Below are 25,158 nucleotides of genomic sequence, written 5' to 3' on the forward strand. Positions count from 1 at the left end.
GTTTCTCTGGAATTCTCACCCCATGTCTAAAATCAGAATCTCAACTTGGTGGTTCCTTTCATATAGTCACTAAGAGCATCCTCAGATTCAGGAGGATCCTACTCTGCTCTCTTAGTCATGTGAACTTCACTGAGCCACTTACCACAACAGCACCTCAGTCTCCTTTTCTGGGGGAAAAGAGATGATAAAACTTACTTCAAGGGTTGGTGGGATGATGCTCTGGGATTCAGTATATTAAATGTGAAGAACACTGAAGTCTATGATATATAACACTTTTAAGCAACAATATTACCTAGCAGTTGTAATACATCAGCCTGCTATCTGCTAGATGTTTTACCAGCCCCAAATCAGTTTTCTGATCAATTTTACCAAGAGTAGAAACTTGAGGGAGTTGTATAAGAAGAATATATTTGAGGTTTCTTAGGAGCACATACAAATACCAGCGATACTAACAGGGACATGCTCAGATGAAACAAAAATTTCACATGTGTGGATGACAGTTTGACCACGTGGAAGCTAGGAATGTGCTTGGAAGAATGTTAAAAAAAAAAAAAAAAGACTATTTCACATTGTGTGAGCTTCTGTACTTTTCCCTTCTACAGTAAATAATAGGCTTGAATAGGTAAGTAATGAATGCATTTCCCCAAGGCTCTACCAGTTTTCATGGCAGAATGGGTATTTTGTGTCTATGATCTTGTTACAAAGGGGTATGTCATGATTAGTTCACTTACAAGGAGCTTCTTGATGTGGATTCGGTCTTCTTTCCTGCCTTTTCTCTTTTAAATTCTCCACATGAGAATGGGGCAATGATCACACCAAAATATTTGTGTCTTGGGGAAGTAATGATCTCTATATTATTTCCCATTCCCCTGTCTGAGCATATGGAGGTTCCGCCTACCCGTACTATACCACCTTTAGCTGACTTCTTCTGGTCCTGCAAAACCTAACTGCCACTTCTCCCAGCCCATATCCACCATGGCTCTGGGCACATATATATCACCAAATTTGTCACACTGATACATTTATTGCTAACTAACTAGCTCTGTCTTTCTCATTCTCCTGTGAGTTCCTCAAGGGCAGAGACTATAATGCCCTTGACGTTCTCCGCACAGCAGACTGCATGACTGGCAAACCCAGGCGTGTAATAAACAGGCGATACATGAGTAAATGTCAGATAGAATAGTAAGTACAGCTTTTCCTGTAACAAAGTATTTTCCAGATTCACGTATAACAGGCTGTGACCATCCTGAGCCAAATGAGTGCAATCCAAAAGAGTTAAATTGGAATCTCAGCCTCTACTCCTTCGTAAGAATAACAGAAGGAACTCCCTGATTTCACCTAAATTTTGCCCTGAGATGCTGAACATGTTATTCTAGTCACAATGAAGTAGGCATCTTTATAAAAGGAAGTTCAGATCATTTCTTTTGATCCTTGTTATGTGGGTTGTTGAACAAAATTTTATATCTAAAATTAAATATTGCTGCCCCTAATAGAGGTCACTTGCCACAGAAAGTGGAAGATAATGGAGCTTTTTCCCTGGCTGTAAAGGAACTAGAAAGGGTTATGAAACATGCAATAACCTCTATGTTGACAGAAGTATCATGGCACCAGGGTTGACAGGAAGCACATTTTGAAACACTCCTGAACACAGCCTAGATGATTAGGTTAAGTAGATATGTAAAGGGTTCAAAGCTTAGTGAACTAGTGAGTAGGTCAAAGGAGGAAGAGGCTGGAATCTGAGTAAAAGAGATGGTCAGTGGAAAGTCCCAGAGAAGACAGTGTGAGAGCTCATCAACATGGTGGCCTATTTTCTACTTTTATGTGATGTGATGTCATTCTCCCCCACTGCTTCTCATTGCTCAATAAATTAAGCTCAGCCCTGGTTGGTTGTTCCCTAGGATGGAAAGACACTAAAGTGGTCTTCAGTATGGAAAGGGCAACACCACAGGAAATAAAACGTGAACAAAGATCAAGAATTCAGCTGAAAGGGAGTGAATTAAAGATAATGAGGAGAACCACTTCCCCTTCCCTTTATATTCCACCACTCCACATCGACTTCCCTAATTATACGTAATTAAATAAAGGTGTTTCCATGCAGGTCTATACATCTATACATTTCTGATATCAAGAATAGAGAAGGGAAATTAATGAATCACAGAAACATGAGTGAATCTAGGCTACTGGTTGCAGACCATTTTGAATATGTTTTCCTGGCAACAAAACCATTTAACTTTTCCATACATATCTCTCAGGCTTGTAGGAATTATTTTGCAGTCATCTCTCTCCCTCAAAGGTCTTCTAGATTCATTTATTTAGCTAACTACCACTGAATTTCTGCTGTACAAGGAATAGATCTTGAAGGATAGAATATTAAAAGAGACACGATCTCCATCTATGAATTATATTTGATTGTATGTCTCCCTGATGTTATGAGAGAATACACTGCAGGGCAAAGTGGGCGCCCAAAGAATAGAGAGGACCCGACTACCTCTGGTCTGCAGTTTTTTATTTTACAAAATATAGAAACTTTGTCTGATTTTACCTACGTGAAGATTTGAGGTTCGAAGCAGGCATCTGGGTAACTTGCCCCAAGGCCCAAGCAGCCCTTCAGCAGTCTGAAGACGTGGCCCATGTAGGAGAACCCAGTGCAGGCAAATGTTTGCTCCTTTCCTCATTGAACTGAGATTTTGACTGCATCTTAAATTTCATTCAAAAGAGTCCCTGCTGTTATCAATTTAAACAGTGAAGAAAAAGTACTTAAAATAAATTTCAAGTGGGTTGAGAGCAGCTTGATATAGGAATTCTTAATTACAATTGAGCAGAATTTCATGAAGCAAGCAAAATTACAAAGCCAAAACTGAAGAATGCCTTAAATTTTGTGAAAACGAAAGTGGGTTTGGAAATGTTCTGTGCATATTTTCATAATACAGTTAACAAACGGGCAGTTCACCTGGAGGACACAGGCAAAGTTATGGGTATGAGAACTACAAACTGAGATTTATGTTACAAAAGCAACATGTTGTGGGAGAGCAAAAATGACCCTGGACCCAGCCATAACTAAGCTCAAGGTCTGGATCTGTCACTCAATACTTGTGTATAACCTTGGGAAAATTATCTAACTTCTCTGTAAACTGTATTCCTCAATATTAAAGATGCAAAAGTGAGGAAATTATAAGGATTTAATAAGTTTTTTTGTGGAAGATTAAATGGATACTCAATAAATATAAGTTTTCTTTGCTATATTTTTATTCCATGATAAGGTAGGCTGGTGACTGAAACATCAGAGAGAAAATGCAAGAATGAAGACATGGTCTATATAATTGCACGTTCCGATCTCCCACACTGTCTCCCAGAAGCTATATTCCACACACTACAGAAACACTGACTAAATCACAAAGCTTAGTATTCATTCTGCTGTGTAAAATGGAATGTTCGGACTATAAGGAGGTGATGATGTGACAACATGTTTTATGTTACAGATCTCAGCAATAGCCCTAAAAGTACTAGAACTGGCAATTTTCAAAGTTAAAAACAATCACAATCATTAGGGAGACCTAGTTCATATTGAATTTCTCATCCATGTCTTTTTCTCTTGGGGGGAAATTGTATGCATTAATTAATGGGCTTCCCCCACAACTGCAGAAAGACCATCATCCCCATTACCATTCATCTTTGTCAGCATCACAATTGCAGAAGTGTCGAACATCCAGGCAACTCTCATCTAGGCCACATTCACACTGCTGAACCCCAGGTGGGGCACCTCCCCAGTAAGGGTGCTTTTCATTGGACCGCCCAATCCACCAGGTAAACGGTGTTCCATCTGGAAGACAAAATAGTTTGTAGACGGTGTCAGAAGCTTACATGAAAACATTCTTGAAGGATAAATATGTATTTATACATGTACATATATACCTATACGTATGTAATATGCATATATATATCTACATATATATCCTCCCTCTCTCGTTTCCTCTCTTTTTTACTTTCTTTTGTACTTCCTTTCCTTCTTTCTCTCTTCCTGTATATGGATCTCTAGCTATACATATATACATATCTCTCTCCCTGTTTCTCTCTCTCTCTCATATATATATATAATATATATAATATATATAAAATATATATTTTAAAATAAATCCATATATATGTAAAATATATCCACACACACATCTATATCTATATATCTCTATTATACATATATAGATAGATACAGATACAGACATAAACAACACTTTCATGAAAAGCATTTATGTAGTAGGACATGGATCCATCACAATGTTCAAGGGCAGTGTCACAAACTCAAATCAGACAGGTATCACAGTTAAGTAAATTGGGCCAGATTACAGACCAAAAAAATTTAAGATACAGATACAGAAATTAATTCCCCTATAAAACTACCAAAAGGAAAATAACAACATAAGGCCAAGATGGGCCTGAACTTAGTTCTGTTTCTGATGGACTCTGAGGACAAGTGGATACTAAACTGAAGAAAGAATGTGGTACCCTGGATTACCATAGCTTCTAATTTGTTTAAAGAGAGGTCATATACTTCAGATTCAAAGATTTGAAAGAGAAAAAATAAAACCTGTCGAAGGTCAATACTGTGTGGCCCAAATAATTCCTCTGAATGTCATATTTAACTCACACGAAGTTGGTATATAAACTCCAATTTCTGGTTTATGTAGTCGACAGAAAATTACTTTAAAATCCTGTCTTTGTCAATTTCTTTTTTCCATTTCTTTTCTCCTTTTTTTCAGAGCTTAATTTAATAAATCTGTTGGAGTTTTCTTTTATGATCGAAATATTTCAGTAGATTAAAGATTACTTGGAAGATGACAGTGTAGCCAAGAAACAGGTTGTAGAAAGAGGTGGAGGTATCATCCTTAGGCTTCATGGAGTCAGGTCTAAGTTCCTTTCAGAAATTGCTGTTTTGTTTCTGTTTGGCACACAACAGGCACTAAATATGTGATTATTTAAAAATGAAAGAAATGCTTATTAGAGGCCAGTTTTTAATGATGTACCATTTCAAAGTAGAATAATACTTCTCGAATGATGTTCTAGGTTGGAATTTAGCCAAGCCAAGATTTAATTGTGCATATGACTCCTGATTTACAAACACATAATTTACAAATTATTTGTGTATGCACAGAGAGCAACAACTTTCTCTGAATTGCTCTCAGTGCTAATAACCTTATGAACGTCACTGAGGCAAATAGGAAGATGAATGACAATCTGGAGCTTCCAAGAATCAGTTGGTCATAAGGAAAAGATAAGGAAGATACTGTGAAAGTGGAAATATCTTAGGGTTACTGAGTTAGAGGGAGAACAGCCTGAGGGACCATACTCACCCCAAAATAACACCCTGATTCTGCCTAAAATTTCCCATATCCCCTTTTTTTTATCTTTTAAGCTAGAATTCCAGTTAGCAATGTCTGTAAACCAGTAACTTCATTTTAAATACTAATTCTCAATGGTATAAATCCATTTTCTCTAGTTTCAAAGAGCTATAAATCATGGAACAATAGTTCAAACGAATTGCTTTATTTCTAAAATCTAGCTTAGGTATGCCATGCTCAAGTGGTCCTGAGACCTGGTGGATTGACTTAGGGCACAGAATAGTATTCTCAGCACTGGAGTAAGCTCAGATAGATTTTCCCAGTGTGTGAGTCCAGACAACACAAGGCTAAAACATTGTGTATGTATGGTTCCCAATGTTGGTTTTGGGTCCAAAAAATGGGAAGAAATCTCTTCACCTCTCCCTCCTTCTGGCACTATTCAGGCCTCCCCGCCACCCACCATTATCTTGAATCCAGATCACATAACAATGTTCAATATCATCATGGATTATTTTTGTTTAAGAGCAAAACCAAGGTTGTAATCATATTAATAACATCATTACTAATGGTATTGCTTTCTAGGAGTTTTTCTAATTCTCACTTTGTGTCTTAAACCTCTAGAAGTTCCACAGCAGCCCAGGCTTTGTTCTGTTTCAAATCCGTCAGTGTCTTGTAGAACTGAGGCTTGGGTTCCCCTTCTCATGTCTAGAAATTAGTATAATGGTTTTAAATCGTGTTCACTGAATGCATGTCAATGTGTAAGAAGAAAGGAAGGAAAAAGAGGGGGAAAATATACACACACACACACACACACACAGATATTTGAAAGCAGGAGAATTGTTGCTAAATTTTCCTTGTGGATGTCCCAGCTTTGTGTTTGTTTTCCTGTAGAGTACAACAAAAAGGGAAATTGAAGATCAAAAAGGATGAGACTTGCCATGATTCATGACTCTAATGTTAGTCAGGAAAGGAATCTACATCCTAGCTGCACGTTTCGACCACTGGAGAAATTGAATTTATTTTCTCTTGACCAGATGAATAAAAAAGGTGAAGGAACAAAGCATAATTATAAATATATAGACATATTTCAATATGTATTCATTAAACAAATATTTGCTGAAGATCTATAACATTCTAGGAACTATACTGGGTACTTGGGATAAATCAGTTTAAGACAAACCAAATCAAGCAAGCAAAGAAAACATGCCCCAAAAGCTTACATTGTAATTGTAAGAAACAGACAACAATAATAATTTCCTATTTATTTATTTGTTTGTTTGTTTGTTTATTTATTTATTTGAGGGGAAGAGAGGCAGAGGGAGAGGGAGAGAGAGAATCTTTAACAGGATCTATGCCCAGCATGGAGTCCAACACAGGGCTTGTTTTCACAACCCTTGGATCATGACCTGAGGCGAAATCAAGAGTTGGACACATAACCAATTGAAGCACCCAGGCACCTCAATAATAACTTTTTATTAGAAAAGAACAAGAGGTATGGAAACAATACAATCAAGCAAGGTAAGGTAGGCTGCATAGAAGGGTGGGCTAAAATTTTAGAGTGGTCAGGATAGAAATTGATACAAAAAAATAAATACTGAGCAAAACTTCAAGGCAGGAGTAAGTGGCACATGGCTGGCTATCTGGAGGATAACAAAGCAAACAAATGAAACCATTCAGTGTAAACGATTAAATGTAATCATTTAATCATTTAGGATGTGTAGGATCAATGTAAACTAAGGGAATTTCCTAAAATCCATTACCAGGTTTTCAAACTACAATTTTCAAAGTTTTGAGGAAATTCTAATTAGAAGGTGTAATTGAAAAAATAAAAAAAGTAACAAGGAAAAGGTAAAATAGAAAATGTATTAATTAGATTCTTGGCTATAAGCTAAGAATTCATTCCGATAGTTCCAAGCCACAGGGTATTTATTAGGAAGATAACAACCATGACCAGGGAAGAAATGTGTTTTTGGCTAAGTGGCTCACCATATCGCTCACCGGCCTGCAGAGGGGACTCTGCCTGTCCCACGGCCCCTGAAAGGCAAATGTTGGAGACCTATCCAGCTGAAGATGTTACCTTGCCAGTGACACAACCATTCCGTTCTGAGGATCTCAGGTAAACAGGCTCCATGCCCTCAAAGAGAGATGTTTTTGTGGCCCCTGATCTCAACCCTCAGAATAGAAGCTCCATGGAGAGCCTGCTGCCCAGGGCTCACCTCCAGTCAGAGCTACACACAGGAGTCTGATGAAGAAAGCAAGATGATATGCCTGCATCCCAGCTGGAGGAGACTGGGGATGTGAATTCTGAGCTCTGTAGAGGCAGGACTCACAGTTGGAACTTTCACTTAATGGAGAAATGTTACTCAAAGATATGGGACAGGTATGAATAAAACAAATAGCTCTTCTGGACCTAAACATACACTCAGTATCCCTTACTGGATCAGAACTCTGAACTTAAAGGGACAGGCTTTATGCACTCCACAGCGGAAGGGCCACACACTGCTTTGTGCTTCTGGGGCCCAATGCTACATGGTTTTAGGGGTAAGACTCTTGTCAAAGAAGCAATGTTTCCATGCACAGGTCCAGCAACCCTATGGGAGACTTCCACAAGAGAACTGGGGAGAAGAATGTGGGAGGACTAGATCCTCCCAGAGTATGGTAGCACCAGAAACTTGGCAGTAGGTGCAGAGGCCTCAGAGATGTGGTAAGGTCTTCTGTATACAGAATATAGGAAAAATTACTAAGGAATTGCTTTCATTTGCATTATTTCCATGCATTGGGGATTATTATTGTTATGTAATCTCTTGTATGCAAAAAGGTCTGGGAAAATTCATCTTCCATATATATTAAGCAAAAACCCTCCTAAGAAAGTTTATGGCTTAGAGTGAATGACCTCAATGCATGGCAGTAAGTGAGCACAGAAGGTGATCACTCACCTTTTGTTAATACCAAAAAGAATATCACCAAACCGACGTCAATCATTTGTCATGAGGCTTATAAAAATAACAATAGGAGACAGAACTGAGCATGTGCTAGGTTACAGGCACTATTCTAACATGCTGTACATAAATTAATCCAATTCATCATCACTGCTATCCTAGGAGATAGGTATTATTATCCTTCACTTCATAGGCAAAGGGACTAAGGCAGAGAAAATTTAAATGACTGTCTCGGGGCCATATAAAGTTCAGAGTCAGGACTTGAATCCAAGCATTCTTGCCCAAGAGTTTATGGGTTTAATCCTATGTTATGACACTGTGCTCTGACATGTGGAGAAATAATTCATGCTTAAAATACTTAGGGCCAAAAAACCCCCAAAAGACAAAACAAAACAAGAACAAAACAAAACAAAACTTAGTGCCTTTCAGCAAAATACATACAGGTGGATTTAAGTGATAACTAAGAAAATTGCAAGCGATGAATAATCTCTTACGTTCACTAAAATAAAGACCACAGAATAAATAAATATATCTACTATATATTTATACACACTAATAATGCCACAGCAGAATTTAACTTTAGTATTGCTTGCAAGAAACTTCTTAGGACTTTCTCACCAGGAATTTCCAGAAGAGAGTCAGAAGTGTACTTGGTTTTGCTAGAGACAGCACATACACGAAGAGGCACAGTTTATCCCCTTGTAGCTGGACTTCCTTTCAAAATCTCTGTACCTTTCTGAGCTTTTGCACAGTTTTCTTTTTTCTTTTCCTTTTTTTTTTAACATCCATTTCTTAGAACCTGAGTTTCTTCTCAAGTTTTAAAGTGGCTAGAGTATTTGACAAACAAGTTAAACAAGAAAATTGTGCAGACAACCATGTAACCCGCTTGACATAGTAAACCGCTCAAGGTATGTAGACTTAGGTTTGTCCACAATAATTCCTTGCCACAGAATTCCTCTCAGGTCATTTCAACATGAGGAGACTCTTTCTTAATCAGGGAAGGAATGAAGTCCAAGAATCTACAACTTTTCTCCATCCCTGGGCTCATGTAGAAATTTTTGCATGTACTTCATTTCCCATTTAGATTGACAGCCCCTAAGTTCCTATTATTCTAATTATCCTCAAGAAAGTAATGCAACATAAACTTGGAAAATAATTCTCACAATGGAGCTAAAGGAAGCTAGAAATGAACTGCATAGTGTAGAATATCTTATAAAGGGAGCTTGAGTTTTGAGAAGCAGTGAGTGTGTGTGTGTGTGTGTGTGTGTATGTGTGTGTGTGTGTGACTGATAGGGACAGAGAGAGAGAGAGAGAGAGAGAAAACAGAGACCTATAAGAGGATGCAGATGAGGGGCAATCTTTATCCTGACACTTGACCTCAGAAATTTAGGCCTATATTAATTCCTTTATGAAACATCAGAAAATACTATATCTGAACTTAAAACATTATAGAAAGTCAAACTACGAGTTTTGCTAATGAGTACATAAGCACGGGTTTCCTCCAGCGAGGCATTTATATGATATACACAGAGACAGAGTTTAAGGAGAGAAAAATCAAAATAAGTTCTATAGGACACCTAAGCAGAAACCCAACCTATACATTCTTAATTCAAATTATGATTTTCCTAATGTCAGAAATTTAAAAGATATCATGAGGCAGATTAGCTGCACACTTTTATGGCTCAATCACTGAGTTGTTGAACAGAATTCAAACTGGAGATCCCTCCTTAATCTTGCAATTGTTTAAATTAAAGTCTTGACAACCGAGAAAACAATAAGCACAATAGTTTCTCAGTGATAACTGTAGCCAGAGCCAAGAGAATTTGGCTGTTGCCATTACTGTGAACAGTCCAAACATAATTCCAAACAAATCCAGCATGCAGCTGGAAAGTTCTGTAAATATATAGAGACAGGCTACAATATTGAGCTGTTGTCACTGTTTTTCCTTATTTTATTTCTGCATTTACAAGTAGTATGCTCATAGAATTAAATTCTGGTAAATTCAGTGTTCCAACAGAAAGGGTTTTAGCTCTCATTTCTTTTACAGTTTCAAAAATGTCTACTCTAATCAGTAAATATATGTTACAGTGGTTTCCTGGGAGTAGTAAGCATCACTGTCCCCTTGATGTTAGACTTGCTCTTGCCACATACTTTGACCCATTGAATGTGGACAGAAATGGCAGTGATCCTTTCAGAGGTTAGACCTAAAGAATTAAGCATATTTCTACTTTATCCTGGGGATTTCTTCTGACATGAAAATAAGAACATGTTTCAGGGAGTTACAACCTGTCCAGCTTGGGCCCCAGAATAAGATACCTGAAGCACATTTGTCACATCTGAGGCACAGATGTGTGAGCTGAGAATAAGTATTGAATGCTGTACGCCACTGAGCTTTGTCACTCAGCTAGATAAAACTATTGTGACAATCACTGATAATAAAAATTAGATATCAGCCACAGAAAAATATTCTGTAGGGATTATGAGGTAGTAAACAGAAAGGTTGATGGCTCTGCTTTCAAAGGATTTGCAGTTAGGTTAGAAATATAAATAAAGAGAAATATAGGTGGATGAGGAGAATAAAGAGCAATATCAATTCTGTTTTGACCCAATTATCTATCTTCTAGCCCATATATGCAAGCAGTTGTAGAAAACACTTGAGTGGTTGCTCTGGGAGTCTCTTCTATAGTTGCCTTTAGTCCCCTCCCACATATTCCTTACTTGAGCCCGATCTTGGCTCACTCTGAGCCTATCCCAACACAGTGCCAATCAATTATTGCCAGTGGAACTTTGACTCTCACACCTAATTCTGTCCCCTTCAAAGATGGTGCTTAGATCTTCCTCCAATCCAGATAACAGTTTTCCCAATGGTAATAGTCCTGGTTCACCTTTTCTAGGCTCAATGCCACCCACCCATGCATTTGGTTAGAAATCATGCATAGGACTTTGGAGGAATTTTTCCAAATGTATGATCACAAGACTGTCGCCTGTCACAGCTTCCACTAATAGAGTAATATAAGATTTAAATATATATATATACATATATATGTATATATTGCATATAACTATGATCTCTAAAACAATGTAATTAAATAGAATATAAATTAGTGTGCGTGTATATATAATGATATATATGTATCTATGCATATATATGCACTGTATATATGTGTATTGTGTGTATATATATTTATATATATCATTCCATTCAATTATTTCTTAATTCTACGCTCCATGAAGGTCATGGTGTGTATCCAGTGATATAATTTTAATAGACTATCACTGCCCCAAAGGAGCTCATAACATTTAGGGGAAGGACATGTACACTGCTGAGAGAAATGAAAGTCAGAATGAGATTAGGGCCAAAATAGAGCAGTTAATAAAATGCTAGGGGAACCCAGAATAAGAAACTATAAATTTTGTCGAGGAATCTTGTGAAAAGTTTCTTGGAAATGGTTTAATTTCATGGAAATCATGACATTTAACTAGTTGCTTGGTGTTGAGGGGGATCGTGCCACTGGGAAGAGTCTGTGCGGACATGAAAAAGGTGACCCAAAATTTACTATAGCATCCTTAGGAAGCAACTGTTTGAAACAATATTTCTGCACATACTAAAGATAAGCTACTTCGCTGATTGTACTTGAGCATGTGGGCTTGAAAAATAAGAGGGAAAAATGATGCCACCCAAGGTGAAAGGGCAAATAAATACAGATAATTGCACCAAAATGTTTCCATGTACGATCGAAATACAAATCATCAAAGCAGTGGTTTAGGAAAGAAAATTTCAAACACCAAAGAAAGCATTTTATATAATCTGAGTAGAGTATCATTTCTGAGGAAACATTTAGTAAGAAAGAAAAACAACCTCATCCATATCAGAAAATAATGGTAGACATTTATCAAAGTCAATCTTGGTCTTACTGCTTGTTGGTCAGGATCATTAAATCAGAACATATGTCTAATAGTGTGATTAAGAGCTACTCAGTGACATTAGGAATTAACATTTTTATAATGTTGTTCAATGGTCTCTTCTCCCTACCTATTTAATTGAAGTGAGCACAAAAGAGGGAGGGGGAGGGCAGAAAAGATTAATGATACTGCCCTCTCAAAACAAATGATAAAAATCACTGTGATGGGGTTATTTAAAGCAGAACCAGACAAACGTCTCTAGAAGGGGCCACAGGAATTCCCCCTGATTGGGCAAAGAGATAAACAAATTGAATAACTTAATTCTATTTACACTGTTTCAGTTTTGTGAGAGAATATAATAATACTTTGCATTGGGCTGTATGTGTTATCCTAAGAGCTATAATGAAGAACCCTCGCAAGGTTCAATGACTTGTCCTAAGTCACACAGTAACAGAGAGAAAACCTGGATTCACGGCTCTGGGTCCCGAAGGCCCACCCCTCCCCGGCTCGTGCTTGGAACACGGACCTTCACACAGATGCACAGACTTTTTTACTTTTTATCGTGTCAAAAAAACCTATGGATATATGAGCCTGGTAGCAGAAAATGATCAGTTCTGATAAATGTGTGTGAACTGCTAATAAAATAAGATATTTGGCTTGACACACCATTTCTCTGACAGGACAAACTTGAAAGTAGTAGTTTCAGATGCTGGGTGACAAGGATGGAGGAGGATTTCCCTGTTCACATCAAACTGTAATGTGAGAAGAAAGAAACCATCATAGTGGGAAGCCCCAGAGACTTGGGGTGGGATGTAATTATTACCCTGGCATAGCTAACCTACACTGATTAATATGTTAAAAAAATGAATGAGAAAAAGAGAAAAGTAAAACACCTAATATCTACACACAGTCATAGAAATAATCGCAAAAATCTGGGGATTAAAGCTAATGTGCCTATTTAATACTACTAATCCTAATTTAAAACAATCAGCATTGGGCACCCCGGGTGGCTTAGTGGTTTAGCACCGCCTTCAGCCCACGGGCCGGATCCTGGAGACCCGGGATCCAGTCCCATGTCAGGCTCCCTGCATGGAGCCTGCTTGTCTCTCTGCCTCTCTCTCTGTCTCTCATGAATAAATAAATAAAAGCTTAAAAAAACAACAACCAGCATTTATTGAGCATAAAAAAAGCATAAATGTACTTTTTATATTCTAGCTTATCCAATCCCCCTATGAGGTAAATGTTTTTATCCCATTTTACAGATGAGGTATTAGCCTAAGGCTATATTACTCGCCTGAGGTCCCTCATCTATGTCTGGCCATAGCCACTGAGAGCTCTTGTAGGTGACTGCAACAGATTCAAAAGTAAAATGTTTGCCTGGACTGTTATTCCACCCCCTAAAAGTTATTCTAATAACAGAAAATGATATTTTTAAAAGTTTATATTAGATGATTGCTCTCTCATTTAAAATCTTTCTGTATTATCCCACTACAAGAATAAAATCCAAACTCCTCTCTACCATAGACCCCAAGACCACACATATCTGGTTCCTGCAAACTTCTCAGCCTGATTTTTATTGGTGCTCCAGCCTACTCCAACTGCACTGACCTTACCATGGACCCTCACACATGCTCTTTTATCTTTGCTCTTCCCTCCCCAAATCTGTCTTATCATGAGTTTTTATAGTGGCTGTTTGTGTTGTGTCACTGGACCTGAAATTAAATCTTACCTCTTCCCCACTGACCCTATTTATCTATCTATCTATCTATCTATCTATCTATCTATCTATCTATTTATTTATTTAAAAGATTTTATTTATTTATTCGTGAGAGAGAGTGGCAGAGACATAGGCAGAGAGAGAAGCAGGCTCCATGCAGGAAACCCGATGTGAGGATCCCGGGACTCCAGGATCACATCCTGGGCCAAAGGCAGGGGCTCAACCACTGAGCCACCCAGGCATCCCCCCGCTGACCCTATTTAAAGTGCTCCAAGATCACTCATTTATTTTCTTAGTAGTACTTACCACTTCCTTAAACTACACTTCTATTTGTTTTGTTTGTTTGTTTAACATGTTCCTCATTTGTCAACCCTCATGTGAATTAAAGCAAGGGCTTTTAACTCCTTCTATGGACCCTATCCTCAGAATATAGAATGTTCCTGATTTGAGCCAAGAACAAAATACATATTTGCTGAATAAACAGATGGATAAAATACCAAGAAAAAGGAACATCAGCCCAGAGCGGTTTTGCATAGATTATATTAAAAATAATTTTACAAAAATATATCGTTATAGAATATCATATGATTAGGATACCTTTAGTCTCTCTATAGGTATATTCATCTTTGGCATTCTGGGCCATCATTGCAGACATCAAATTTTTTTTTTTTGTCATTTTAGGGATAGAGTCTATCATGCCTTTGAGTAAGAACTTATTATAAATGTGGCTTAGAATGAGATAACCACACACAAGAGTGTTCATACACCAGTTCATTTGTGCATTTAACATAACAGCATAAAATACCTATAGTGGACAAGACACTTATCTGGCTGGAGTACGGAACACAAAATAGATATAGGCCCTGCCATTGGGACCTCACAATGTAGTAGACAACGGGGTGAAGGGAAAGGCAAACATTATCTTTAAGTACAAAGTTGGAATGAAATAGATTTGAAGTAGAATTTTAAGCAACATGTGGAGAGTCAAGGGGAAAAAAACAAGATTGATGTTTAGTGGAAAGCATGGTTCCAGGGGAAAACTCTGAAGTCACTTTTTTTTAATATACCTGCCATTTCAGTTTCCAACCAGTGAAATAAAATTGTATTTCTGTATATTAGCCTTCAAAACAAGGTTCACGTAACTTAGGTCATTCAATGCCCCCTCCAATTCTGTGAAGATGTTTATTCCCATTTCACAAATAAATTCAAGGTAATAAAAGATTAGTAAATTCCCCAAGATTACACAATTAGGAAGACGTGACATTACATCTTAAGGCTCCAAATTCCAATACTATTTTTACAATATCAAATGAAACCCAGGCTTAATAATAAATAGAAGTGAAAGGGTATCATAGGTCTTCACAGCAATTGGTCTTTAGTCAAAATTATAAGAGATACATCAAATAAATATTTTATTTGTAAAACTGAAGGGCTTTATTGAGTTTGTATTCCCTAGCTCTCTTGGAGATATTCCAAACTGCATTGTCTTCCCAACTATATTGGTATATCTTTGATTTACCTAACACTCAATCAAACAAACAAACAAAAACGTGCAAAAATAAATGTTCTATTAATTATAATTGTTTCTCAGAAAGCCAGTTTTCCTGAATTTCTATAACTGCTCAATAGCTACCTAAGGAGTGACAGGCTAATACTATAAACAGGAACTAACTGGAGTTTCTCTTTAGAAATCTTAGATCAGTATTTTTCAAAGTGCAGTTTCAGTCTGACTTTAATCACAATGACTTGGCGTGCTTGTAAGAACAAGTGCTCTCTATCTTTCCCCAGGGAGTAGAGTTCAAGATTCTCCAATTCTATCATACTCACCAAGCAATGACACCAAAATTTTATGAACAGAAATTTTAGAATCATTGGCTAGATGGTTTGAACTTCATTCAAAAGATTCAAATACCATCCTCCTTTTATTTTTGAAGAATTCTTGTTGAATGGCACGATGGATTACTAAATACTAATGAGCTCCTTAGTTTTAGATTTAATTCTATTTTCAAAACACAGACATTAAGTTTTATTAGTTCCAGCTAAGGAAAGATATAATGATAGGAGATGAATAAAATACATACTAAAAATTAGTTTGACTTGTAACTAAGAAAAGGTCACCGGAATATATATTAACTAATTTCTTCTCTTTTGTTTTGGTTTAGTATAAATTCAGTTAAGGTACATTTGATGCTGCTAATCCTCTCACGGATTCCCTAGAAGATTCACCAGAGAAGTATCTCCCACAGTTATCCATCCTTCTCTAACTCCCATCCCCATTCTACTTCAGTTCATCTCCTTTAGCAAACTCTGTTCCATAATTTGGAAAGATTAGAAAGCACCAGTTCACATTCTCTTAGTTTTCTTCTACTATGATTCACAAAACAAAACAAAACAGAACAGAACAAAACAGAATAGAAAGTTACTATCTTCCCCTTCCTGGGTCAAATGGCTCTTCGATGTTCAGTTTTATTTATTTATTTTTTTGATGGGAAGATGATGAAGGTACTCATCTCTCCATTCTCTTACTCCATCTGTCTCCTCCTTAGCCCATCCACTCATCCATCCACTTAGATGTTTTAACTGAGCTTTTTCTCACCCACAGCCCTTCAATGGGCCTAGCCCTTGGAGATGTGGAGTAGTTTCTTTGTTCTTCTTCCTAAATATTTCATCTATTACTCATCACAGATGTCTAAAAAGCCTAGATTCCTAGCCCTGCATTCTTTCCTGAGTTGTTTGAGGGACATGACTGCCCCATCAGTATTTTCCAATACTTCTTTACAGATTTTGAAAAATATTTATTACTAATTATCCTACATGAATGAATATGAAATATACACATGGAGGTATTCAAACATACATATTCCCCAAAAAGCTCCTAGTCTTTTATTAAATAAGGCACTCAATAAACCAGTAATTGTGTGTTGAAGTGGGAAAGGAGTAAATGTCGCATTGCTAATCAAAATGCCATTGTGAACATTCATGTTAATAGATCAGCACTAAATGATTGTTAACATTTATCAAGATAGTACCTAACCCCCTCTGTGGTGTATAGCATGATTTTTCCCATCCACATTGTAAATTCCTTTTGCTAATGGAACATTTTGTGGGGCTTTTTTTGTGTTGAAAACCATGTAACAGAAGGTGAGGATATTTATGTAAGGCCATCAATATTTCCTGTCCTTTAACAACTACTACAGACTCAACTGTAAATTGCAGAATATTAGAAACACCCCCACACATCCAGATCCTTTCTTGCCTGAGTGGTCAATTTAATTTCTTCTTTCCTCTTCCCTGATCCTCCTTTTCTTTTTCTTTTTCTTTTTTTTTTTTTTTGATTTTTTTAATTTTTTTCCTTTTCTTTTTCATTTTTTCTCTCTTCTCCTTTCTTCCTTCATTTCTGTCTCTCTCCCTTCCTCCCTCCATCGCTTCTCTTTCTCTCTCATTTCACCTTCTCTCTCTCTTTCTTCTCCCTCATATCTCTCCCTCCAGAATCATTTTTGCTTCTTTTATTCCTTCTCTTCTCCATCCTCTTTCTTAAAATGCTACCCAAAGTTAATTCTCAACTTCTTCTTTCTTAAATACATAAACACAATCATAAATACAAAAATTGTTCACAATTCTGTCTTTAATGTTCTCTGACTGATATTTAATAGACATTATCTGATTATGATTTTAAAAAAATAAATACAAACAAGAAAAAAAAAAGAAAGAGCTAGTTGGAACCCTCTGTGTAAATCCTTATAAGAATCAGGTTTCTCTTCCAATTATAATAGGTGAGCAAATTCATGAAAGAGAGCGTGAAGGAGATAAAGTGAGTTTGCTTTTCATAGTGTTAATGAACAAACAAAAACTCCCTCTTCATTCATTTCTGTACTTGAAACATAACTAATGGCTGTAAGTCTAATATTCATTAGAGACCTGAACAAGGCACAGACAGAAAGTTGATGGAACCCACAGAACACACCCACCAGGCAGTCCTCGAAACAGTCCAAGGCAGCAACATAAGAAGAATGGACACAGAGCAGCTCTTCTAATGAATAAAATATGAAGAGCTCTGCAATTACACAGACCAGAGAGAAGTGGCCAGAGGATCATCAGCATAATGATAGTAATAAAAATAGGATTTCATGCCTGTATCTCCTATTTCACATCCCCAAATCTGAATAATATTTATTAACCACTCTCCTGTTTATGGTTATTTGCAGGGTACATAACAAAAAAAATAAAACAAGGCTATGAGTTTCCTGCCTTCAAGGATTTTCTGTTCCCTGATAGACCACAAAGGTCATTTAATTATTCTGAAAGATATTCTACAAACAGAAAATACATGAAAGTGGTAATTTTGGCTTCTGAACAGGAATAGGCCATTTAAAGGAGTACTCTATATTTGAAAAAAATAGATAAAATGACCAGTTGAAAAAACTGATTAACTATGTATGTTGATATAAAATAATCTTCTAAATAAAAAAGTGAGAACATTGGCTAGTGATCACTCAGGATTTACAGTGTACTGCTTGCTATGTGTGTACATCAGAAAAGCTGCAGAGGAAGAAATGAGGTTGTAGAAGTTGACAGTAATCCAATTAAGGGCAGAGATGATTAGTAATCATTAGACACTCACTGTATATTAGATTTTCAGTAATTCTTTAAATGACTACAAGCACATATATTTGTAGATATATGTCCATGTGCACACGCGCACAATGTCTAGTACACAACACAAAACACAATCCTATTTGAAAAGTATAGCGGCACAACCACTTTAAATAACTTCACTACAATTTTCCAAAAGATGACTAATTTGCCTAAGATTTGAGACAGGATCATTACCAAGAATGTGTAGCTATACTGCTCACAGGCGGTATATATTTTATCAAATAACATGATGCAAGGCTTCATTTTCCAAGAAGTCATTTTGTTGCTATCATAAAGAAAAACTAAGTGATGAGAATATAACATGATACACTACGTCTAGCATTCAGCCCCAATGCTGGCTAAACCCAGTCCTTGTATCCATCAGGATTCACCATTAACAGAGACTGTCTTCTAGGATCTCAGTCAATAGGAACGAGTCAATTAAGGGGCCTTTCAGTTGACAGAGATAGCTAATGCATTGTTGGCTGCTCTTAGAAGTCTAGAATCAAATTAGGGAAATGAGCACATTAACAACAGGGAAAAAATACCTCTGAGGGTTAACAGGTATCTAGGATAGTGCGATTCAAGAAAGATCTAAGATCTAGGACTTGTTCTGGGGATATGGAAAAATCTCTCAAAATGGAGGGTATTATTGTATGATAATTTTCTTTGGTTATTTTTGAATTGTGAATAACAGCTATCATATTTCATTAAAGGTTAGTTGCCATAGATAATACGTTGTGCCATTATTTAATATACCACTAAGAAAGAAAATCTACTGGTTCAACTAAAATACCTCATTGATTATAAGATTTATTCCAATTTCAGAGATATTAAAAGTGCAAAAAGAAACTTGGTTTCAATTACATTTATATATATATAGTTAAGTTTTCCATAACTCATTCAATCTGCAATTAATGCTCTTTTTTATCTAGTTAGGAAAATTGATTAGTATTTATTTGTTTGTTTATTGTAGAGATAACAAGGAGGGATGTCGGGTCGCTCAGCAGTTGAATGTCTGACTTAAGCCCAGGGTGTGATCCTGGAGTCCCAGGATCGAGTCCCACATCAGGCTCCCTGCACGGAGCCTGCTTCTCTCTCTGCCTATGTCTCTGCCTCCTCTCTCTGTGTCTCGCATGAATGAATGAATGAATGAATGAATGAATGAATGAATGAATGAATGAATAAATAAAATCTTTTAAAAAAGAGAGATAACAAGGATGAAAAATAACGTCTAAAACAAAAAAACAGTCACAGAAAATCCATCAAGATTTTAATACTTTTCTTATGAACAATTTCTACTGTCTAGCTTAAATCATACACTCAATATAAGTATTTTCAAAAAATATTTGAAGACAAGGGTTTTCAGATAAGAAATGAGTATACACATGGTGATTTCGAAAGAGGGTCTGAAAATTCTCTGACACTCCTTTTCCTTTAAATCTGTGTAGACTTGTGAATGTCAACCAAGAAAGCAGGGCAGAAGAGGTGCTACGTGACTTGGCAAGTGAGGTCCTTGAACACCATGTCTGGTAGTTTCTGGACTGTGATTTCATGGGAGAGCATTGTTAATTATGTCCAGTTGCCTGAAACAATCCCGCTTGTGCACCAAAGAGGTGAGAAGGCCTATCCGACAGTCTAAGAGACCCTATATATTTGGAATTTGACAGAGGATAATAGAAAATATCTTAGTTTACAAGTTAAATTATGAATTACCATTCAGTTTGGCTTAAATATTGGATTATAAAGAACCAGTCAGCATTCTTTTCATGGCGTTACCAGATTTCAAAAAAGATCATTCAGAAGATTCAAGAAAGACTTAGAATTGTCTTAAAGTTTTTAAGCCAATATCCTCATGACTTACTTTTTTAAAACAAGATTTTATTTCTGTATTTGAGAGAGAGAGAGAGAGAGAGAGTCCATGAGTCAGGGGAGGGGCAGAGGGAGAGGGAGAAACAGACTCCCCATTGAGCAGGGAGCCCAATCTCAGGGCCTTGAGATCATAGGCAGATGCTTAACCAACTGAGCCACCCAGGCTCTCCTCCATGCCTTACTTTTACACAAATTTTACCTCTTCCATTAGGCTTTCTTTGATCAACTCCAGCTCAGATGGCTAGTACTCATTAGAAACTTTTATTTGAAAAAGTATTTGTAAAAACTTCTGTATTTTAAAGGTATTTTAAGTTCTTTAAAACAACAATATTATTTGTCTCTATTCAATCCTTGACTTCAGATGACTTTAGGAAAGAAAATGACCAATAAATGTATGATAAAATATAGATTAGGGTTGTCCTAGTAAGAATAGAAAATAAAATTATAGAGGTAAATTATTTGGTAAAATTCTATTTTGTCAGTAAAGGAGACGAGAAAGATACCATCAGTTACACATTTCTTACAAAAAGAAGAAAGCTTACCAATTCTCAAGGGAGGTACAGGATTTTTTTTTTTTTTACATTGAGTTTAGAAAGTAAGTTTTCATATGAGCTCCTCTATAGGAAGGCACAAATAAATCTACCAGAAAAATGTCTTCAATAGCATGCCTACCACAAAAGCTATACACTGAATTTTACTTGGCAGTCCTTTGGGAAAAGGAAAAAGTAAAGGGACTATTGTTGATAAGGCAGTGCATTGCAGTTAAGAATTAACCTTCAAATTACAGGCTTGATCTAAAGAGTGAAATTAAGAAATAGATTGAATACGTGGCCTTCCCATGACCCTCTCCTCCTCCAGTACTACTTTTCTGAACTGGGCTCAGAGTAAATGATTGATAGAAGACGTTTTGAAAACAGACTCTCTGACTAGGGTCTGTGATATGTGATGCTGCTTTGAATCAGGACCAACTGCTTTAGAGAACAGTTGAGACAAAGAAGCCACCATCCACACTGTGTACTCAAGCTGGGCAAGGGAAAGAAGGGGAACGTTGGAACCTCCACCTACATCCTCATACACATTACCACCCAGGTGATTTGAGGTGATTTCTGAGGCTCTCAGAAAAGATTGGTAACTGATTAATGACATGTGTAATTATTTTTAGGTCTTTATACCGGTTGTGGACTGAAGAGTTCTCCTCCACGCACTAATTCATATGTTGAGCTGCCAACTCCAAGTATCTCAAGAGGTGATTAAGTTAAAATGAAGTTGTTAGTGTGAGGCCCTAATCTAATGTGACAGGTACCCTTATAAAGTCTCTTCTTCCAAAAAGATACAAGTGGATGCACGTGCACAGTGCAAAGACCACGTGAGGACACAGCAAGAAGGTAAACATCTGGGAAGTCAAGAGGAAAGGCCTCAGAATAAGAAACCAAGCCTGCCTACACCTTAATCTTGGGCTTCTAGTTTTAAGAACTATAAGAGAGTAGATTTCTGTTTTTAAACCACCCAAATAGTGGTATTTCATCATAACAGCCCTAGTAAGTGAAATCAGTACCATTTGGGATTTCCCCCTGATTTTTGAAAGTTTTGAATTTTAAAATCTCTAACACCTTGAAGGTAAGTCTAATGGTTCCTAAGTATTAAGAGAGGTAGTGGTATTCATGAAAGGAAATAGGGAAAGACAAATTTAGTTCTCCAGTATGTTTTTAACAGCTACTAACTTCGATTTCTTCTGTGATTCCTTTTTGTTTTCTTTTGTTTGGTTAGTCGGTTTCCAGCACCCTTCATTTGATTCTTTTTTTTTATAAATTTATTTTTTATTGGTGTTCAATCTGCCAACATATAGAATAACACCCAATGCTCATCCCGTCAAGTGCCCACCTCAGTGCCCATCACCCAGCCACCCCCAACCCCCGCCCTTCATTTGATTCTTATAGATAAACAAAGTGGAAATCTATCTGGCAATTCTGAGTGCTGACATCTGTCTACCACCCAGTGCAAAGAGGGAGCTGGGCAGAGGCAAAGGTGACTGTTGGGATATACTCTTTTCTTCTATGTGTTTAACAGGGCTTGTCAGCTTCCTACCCCAGAAAGTAAGTGAGTTTTGTAAAAAGATGGAAGCTAGACAGACAAATGTTCCACAGTTGGTGAAACAATATTATTTGGGTTATTAGTAAAGAAAACATTATTTGCCACTTTAAAATATATCAAAAAAGAAAAATAATAATAAAAGTTCAAAAGTTGCATTCTCAGTATGATCTGGTAAACTATAAACTTATCATTAGCCTTCAAAGAAATTTAGCATTCCATATTTATACCTAAATGGGTATAGGCACAAAAATGATATATTTTGTCATTTGGGGGAAAAATACAATGAATATTTTGCTACAGCAAATTGATTTAAACTTTACATTTTAATTTCTGAACCTAGTTGTGTTTTGTACCCATAAGACTCCCAGTAAGGCTTGTTCAGGGACAATGAAATTCTTGGCTCTTCGTTTTCTCCCTGTGCCATGAACTAGTTTCTGCTAAAACTAGTTCTAAAAGTAGTAGAGTCACCTGAAAAATTTAAATTATTTTTTTTTCATTTTCTGAGTCATTTAAAAATTGGGGATTGAAAACAAAAAAACTTGTTTCCTGAAATACCATCAGCTGCTAAGTTATTTTTGGTTTCATCAGTTGTACACTCAAAACTCATCACCATGGAACAGAGATTGGAAGAAACAACCAGATGTTACTGAATTCAGCTTCAACAGGGGAAATGGGAACACATGTTTTCAGAAAATATTCAAAGGAGGAAACCACTGGGTTTTTCAACAGCTTTAGTGACAATATTTAGCAGTTAAAATGCTTCAGATACAAACTCTGAAAACAACCAATAAATTAGTCAACACAAGACATCCAGCAGTCGACACTTTTCTCTCACAAATGAAGGAATGGAAAACCAGCCTTGAGGACTGGTCTCCCCATGTGGGGTCACCAAGAGAATCCAAACACCTTGGAATCAGGGGACATAGACAACACTGGATTCACAAATAATCCAGAACTGTCTTTGAGCTAGGAGCATCACTCCCATCTCATGTCCATTGACTGGGCTACACATAATCCTGAATTCATCCCTGAGAGAATCTCACTCACCTAAGAATTCACCATTCTTTACTTTCTCTGGGACTAGTCCCAAAGAAATCAGATTTCAGGCAAAGAAAACTGCAAGCAGTCCACCCCTAAATCTTAGCCATTCACTGTCTTAAACATTAGACAAACTTTCTAAAGGAACACTGGTAATCTTTTTTTTTTTTTTAATCTTAACAACTCCAATTCTAAAGACCTTTTTAAAATTTTTTTGATAAGAATGTTCATCACATTATTCATAATTTTAAAAATCGGATACAATCTAAATTCCTTCAATAGAGGAATGGTTAAATAAATTGCCACACAATCACATAAGGAACTATTATGCAGCCATTGAAAATCACCTTATACAAGAAGTTTTCCAAATTTCTATTGTGAAATTGTAAATTGGAAAGTAAATTAAAACTAAATGTCATTTTAAAATCCCTTCCAGGGACACCTGGGTGGTTCACCGGTTGAGCATCTGCCCTCAGCTCAGGTTGTGATCCTGGAGTTCCAGGATCAAGTCCCACATTGGGCTCCCTGCATGGAGCCTGCTCCTCCCTCTGCCTGTGTCTCTGCCTCTCTCTCTCTTTCTGTGTGTCTCTCATGAATAGATAAATAAAATCTTTAAAAATAATAAAAAATAAAATGAAATAAAATCCCTTCTAATAACCAGCTATCAGAACAAATGATATCTCCTCCATTTCTAACCCCATTATAAGCTTACAACTGGGTCAGACCATTCTTTATATCTGTCCCTCATATTTACTTATGGATTATAAGCTCTCAAAGACAGGACTTTGATTTCATTCATTCATAAAACATTTCTTTGTGTAAAACATAGTATCAAAAATTTTATTATCCCCTAAGGATAATAAAGGAATTAAATATTTCTTACATATCTATTATTCATTAATGATTATAAGAGTCTATTTAATTCTTTTAATATTTTGTAAAGAAAGTTTTATTAGACCCATTTTATAGCTGGAGAGACTGAGGCTCAGGGAGGTTAAACAATGTACCCAATGTATAACAAGAAGTGGGGCTTGTCAGAGACCACCTATTCTCTTATCCATGGCAGGGCTCTGTCTATTCTCTTAAGGGGCACTTAGTCACTGTTCAGTAAAGTAATTGGCTTGCCCTTTAATGAGTCCCTGCCATTCTTCAAAGTCACTGACCTCATATCACTTCTGTAATGTTTCCAGGATCAGCAAATGCACGTGGTTCCAAAGGAAACAGAATATGAAAACCCAGCACACCCAATGGGATTATGTTCAGCACATATACTCACCAACACTAGCTCGGCAACAGGGCAGGCAGCGTATATGAAAGCAATGGTTGGGTTTTTGTTTGTTTGCGTTTCAATAAATGGACCATTTGGGCTCTTTTTTTCCCCCTTCCATAGCTTATACCCTGACACGTATAGCACAGTTGGAAAATGCAAAAGAAAAAAGATACAGGAAGAACAAAGGTCAGGGAAGTTCACTGATATTAGCTTCTACTGAAAAATAGTTTGTTGGACTGAGTTTTATACTTTTTTCTCTAGATGGAAGGGTGGGTTTATAAAGAGAAAATAGAAAAAGTCACCATGGGATCCCTGGGTGGCGCAGCGGTTTGGCGCCTGCCTTTGGCCCAGGGCGCGATC

General features: G+C 36.9%; 1 protein-coding gene across 3 annotated transcripts in view; it reads right to left on the minus strand.

Moving 5' to 3' along the window:
- The window catches only part of CNTNAP5 (contactin associated protein family member 5), a 792,545-nt gene that overhangs the window by 144,894 nt on the left and 622,493 nt on the right, over nucleotides 1–25,158 (minus strand). For all 3 annotated transcript variants that reach the window (XM_041739874.1, XM_041739876.1, XM_041739875.1), the window contains exon 14: nucleotides 3,664–3,820. In XM_041739874.1, coding sequence (XP_041595808.1) covers nucleotides 3,664–3,820 — 157 coding nt within the window. The remainder of the gene's footprint in view (nucleotides 1–3,663; nucleotides 3,821–25,158) is intronic.

The sequence above is a fragment of the Vulpes lagopus genome, chromosome 24 (assembly GCF_018345385.1).
Source record: "Vulpes lagopus strain Blue_001 chromosome 24, ASM1834538v1, whole genome shotgun sequence".
NCBI classification, from domain to species: domain Eukaryota; kingdom Metazoa; phylum Chordata; class Mammalia; order Carnivora; family Canidae; genus Vulpes; species Vulpes lagopus.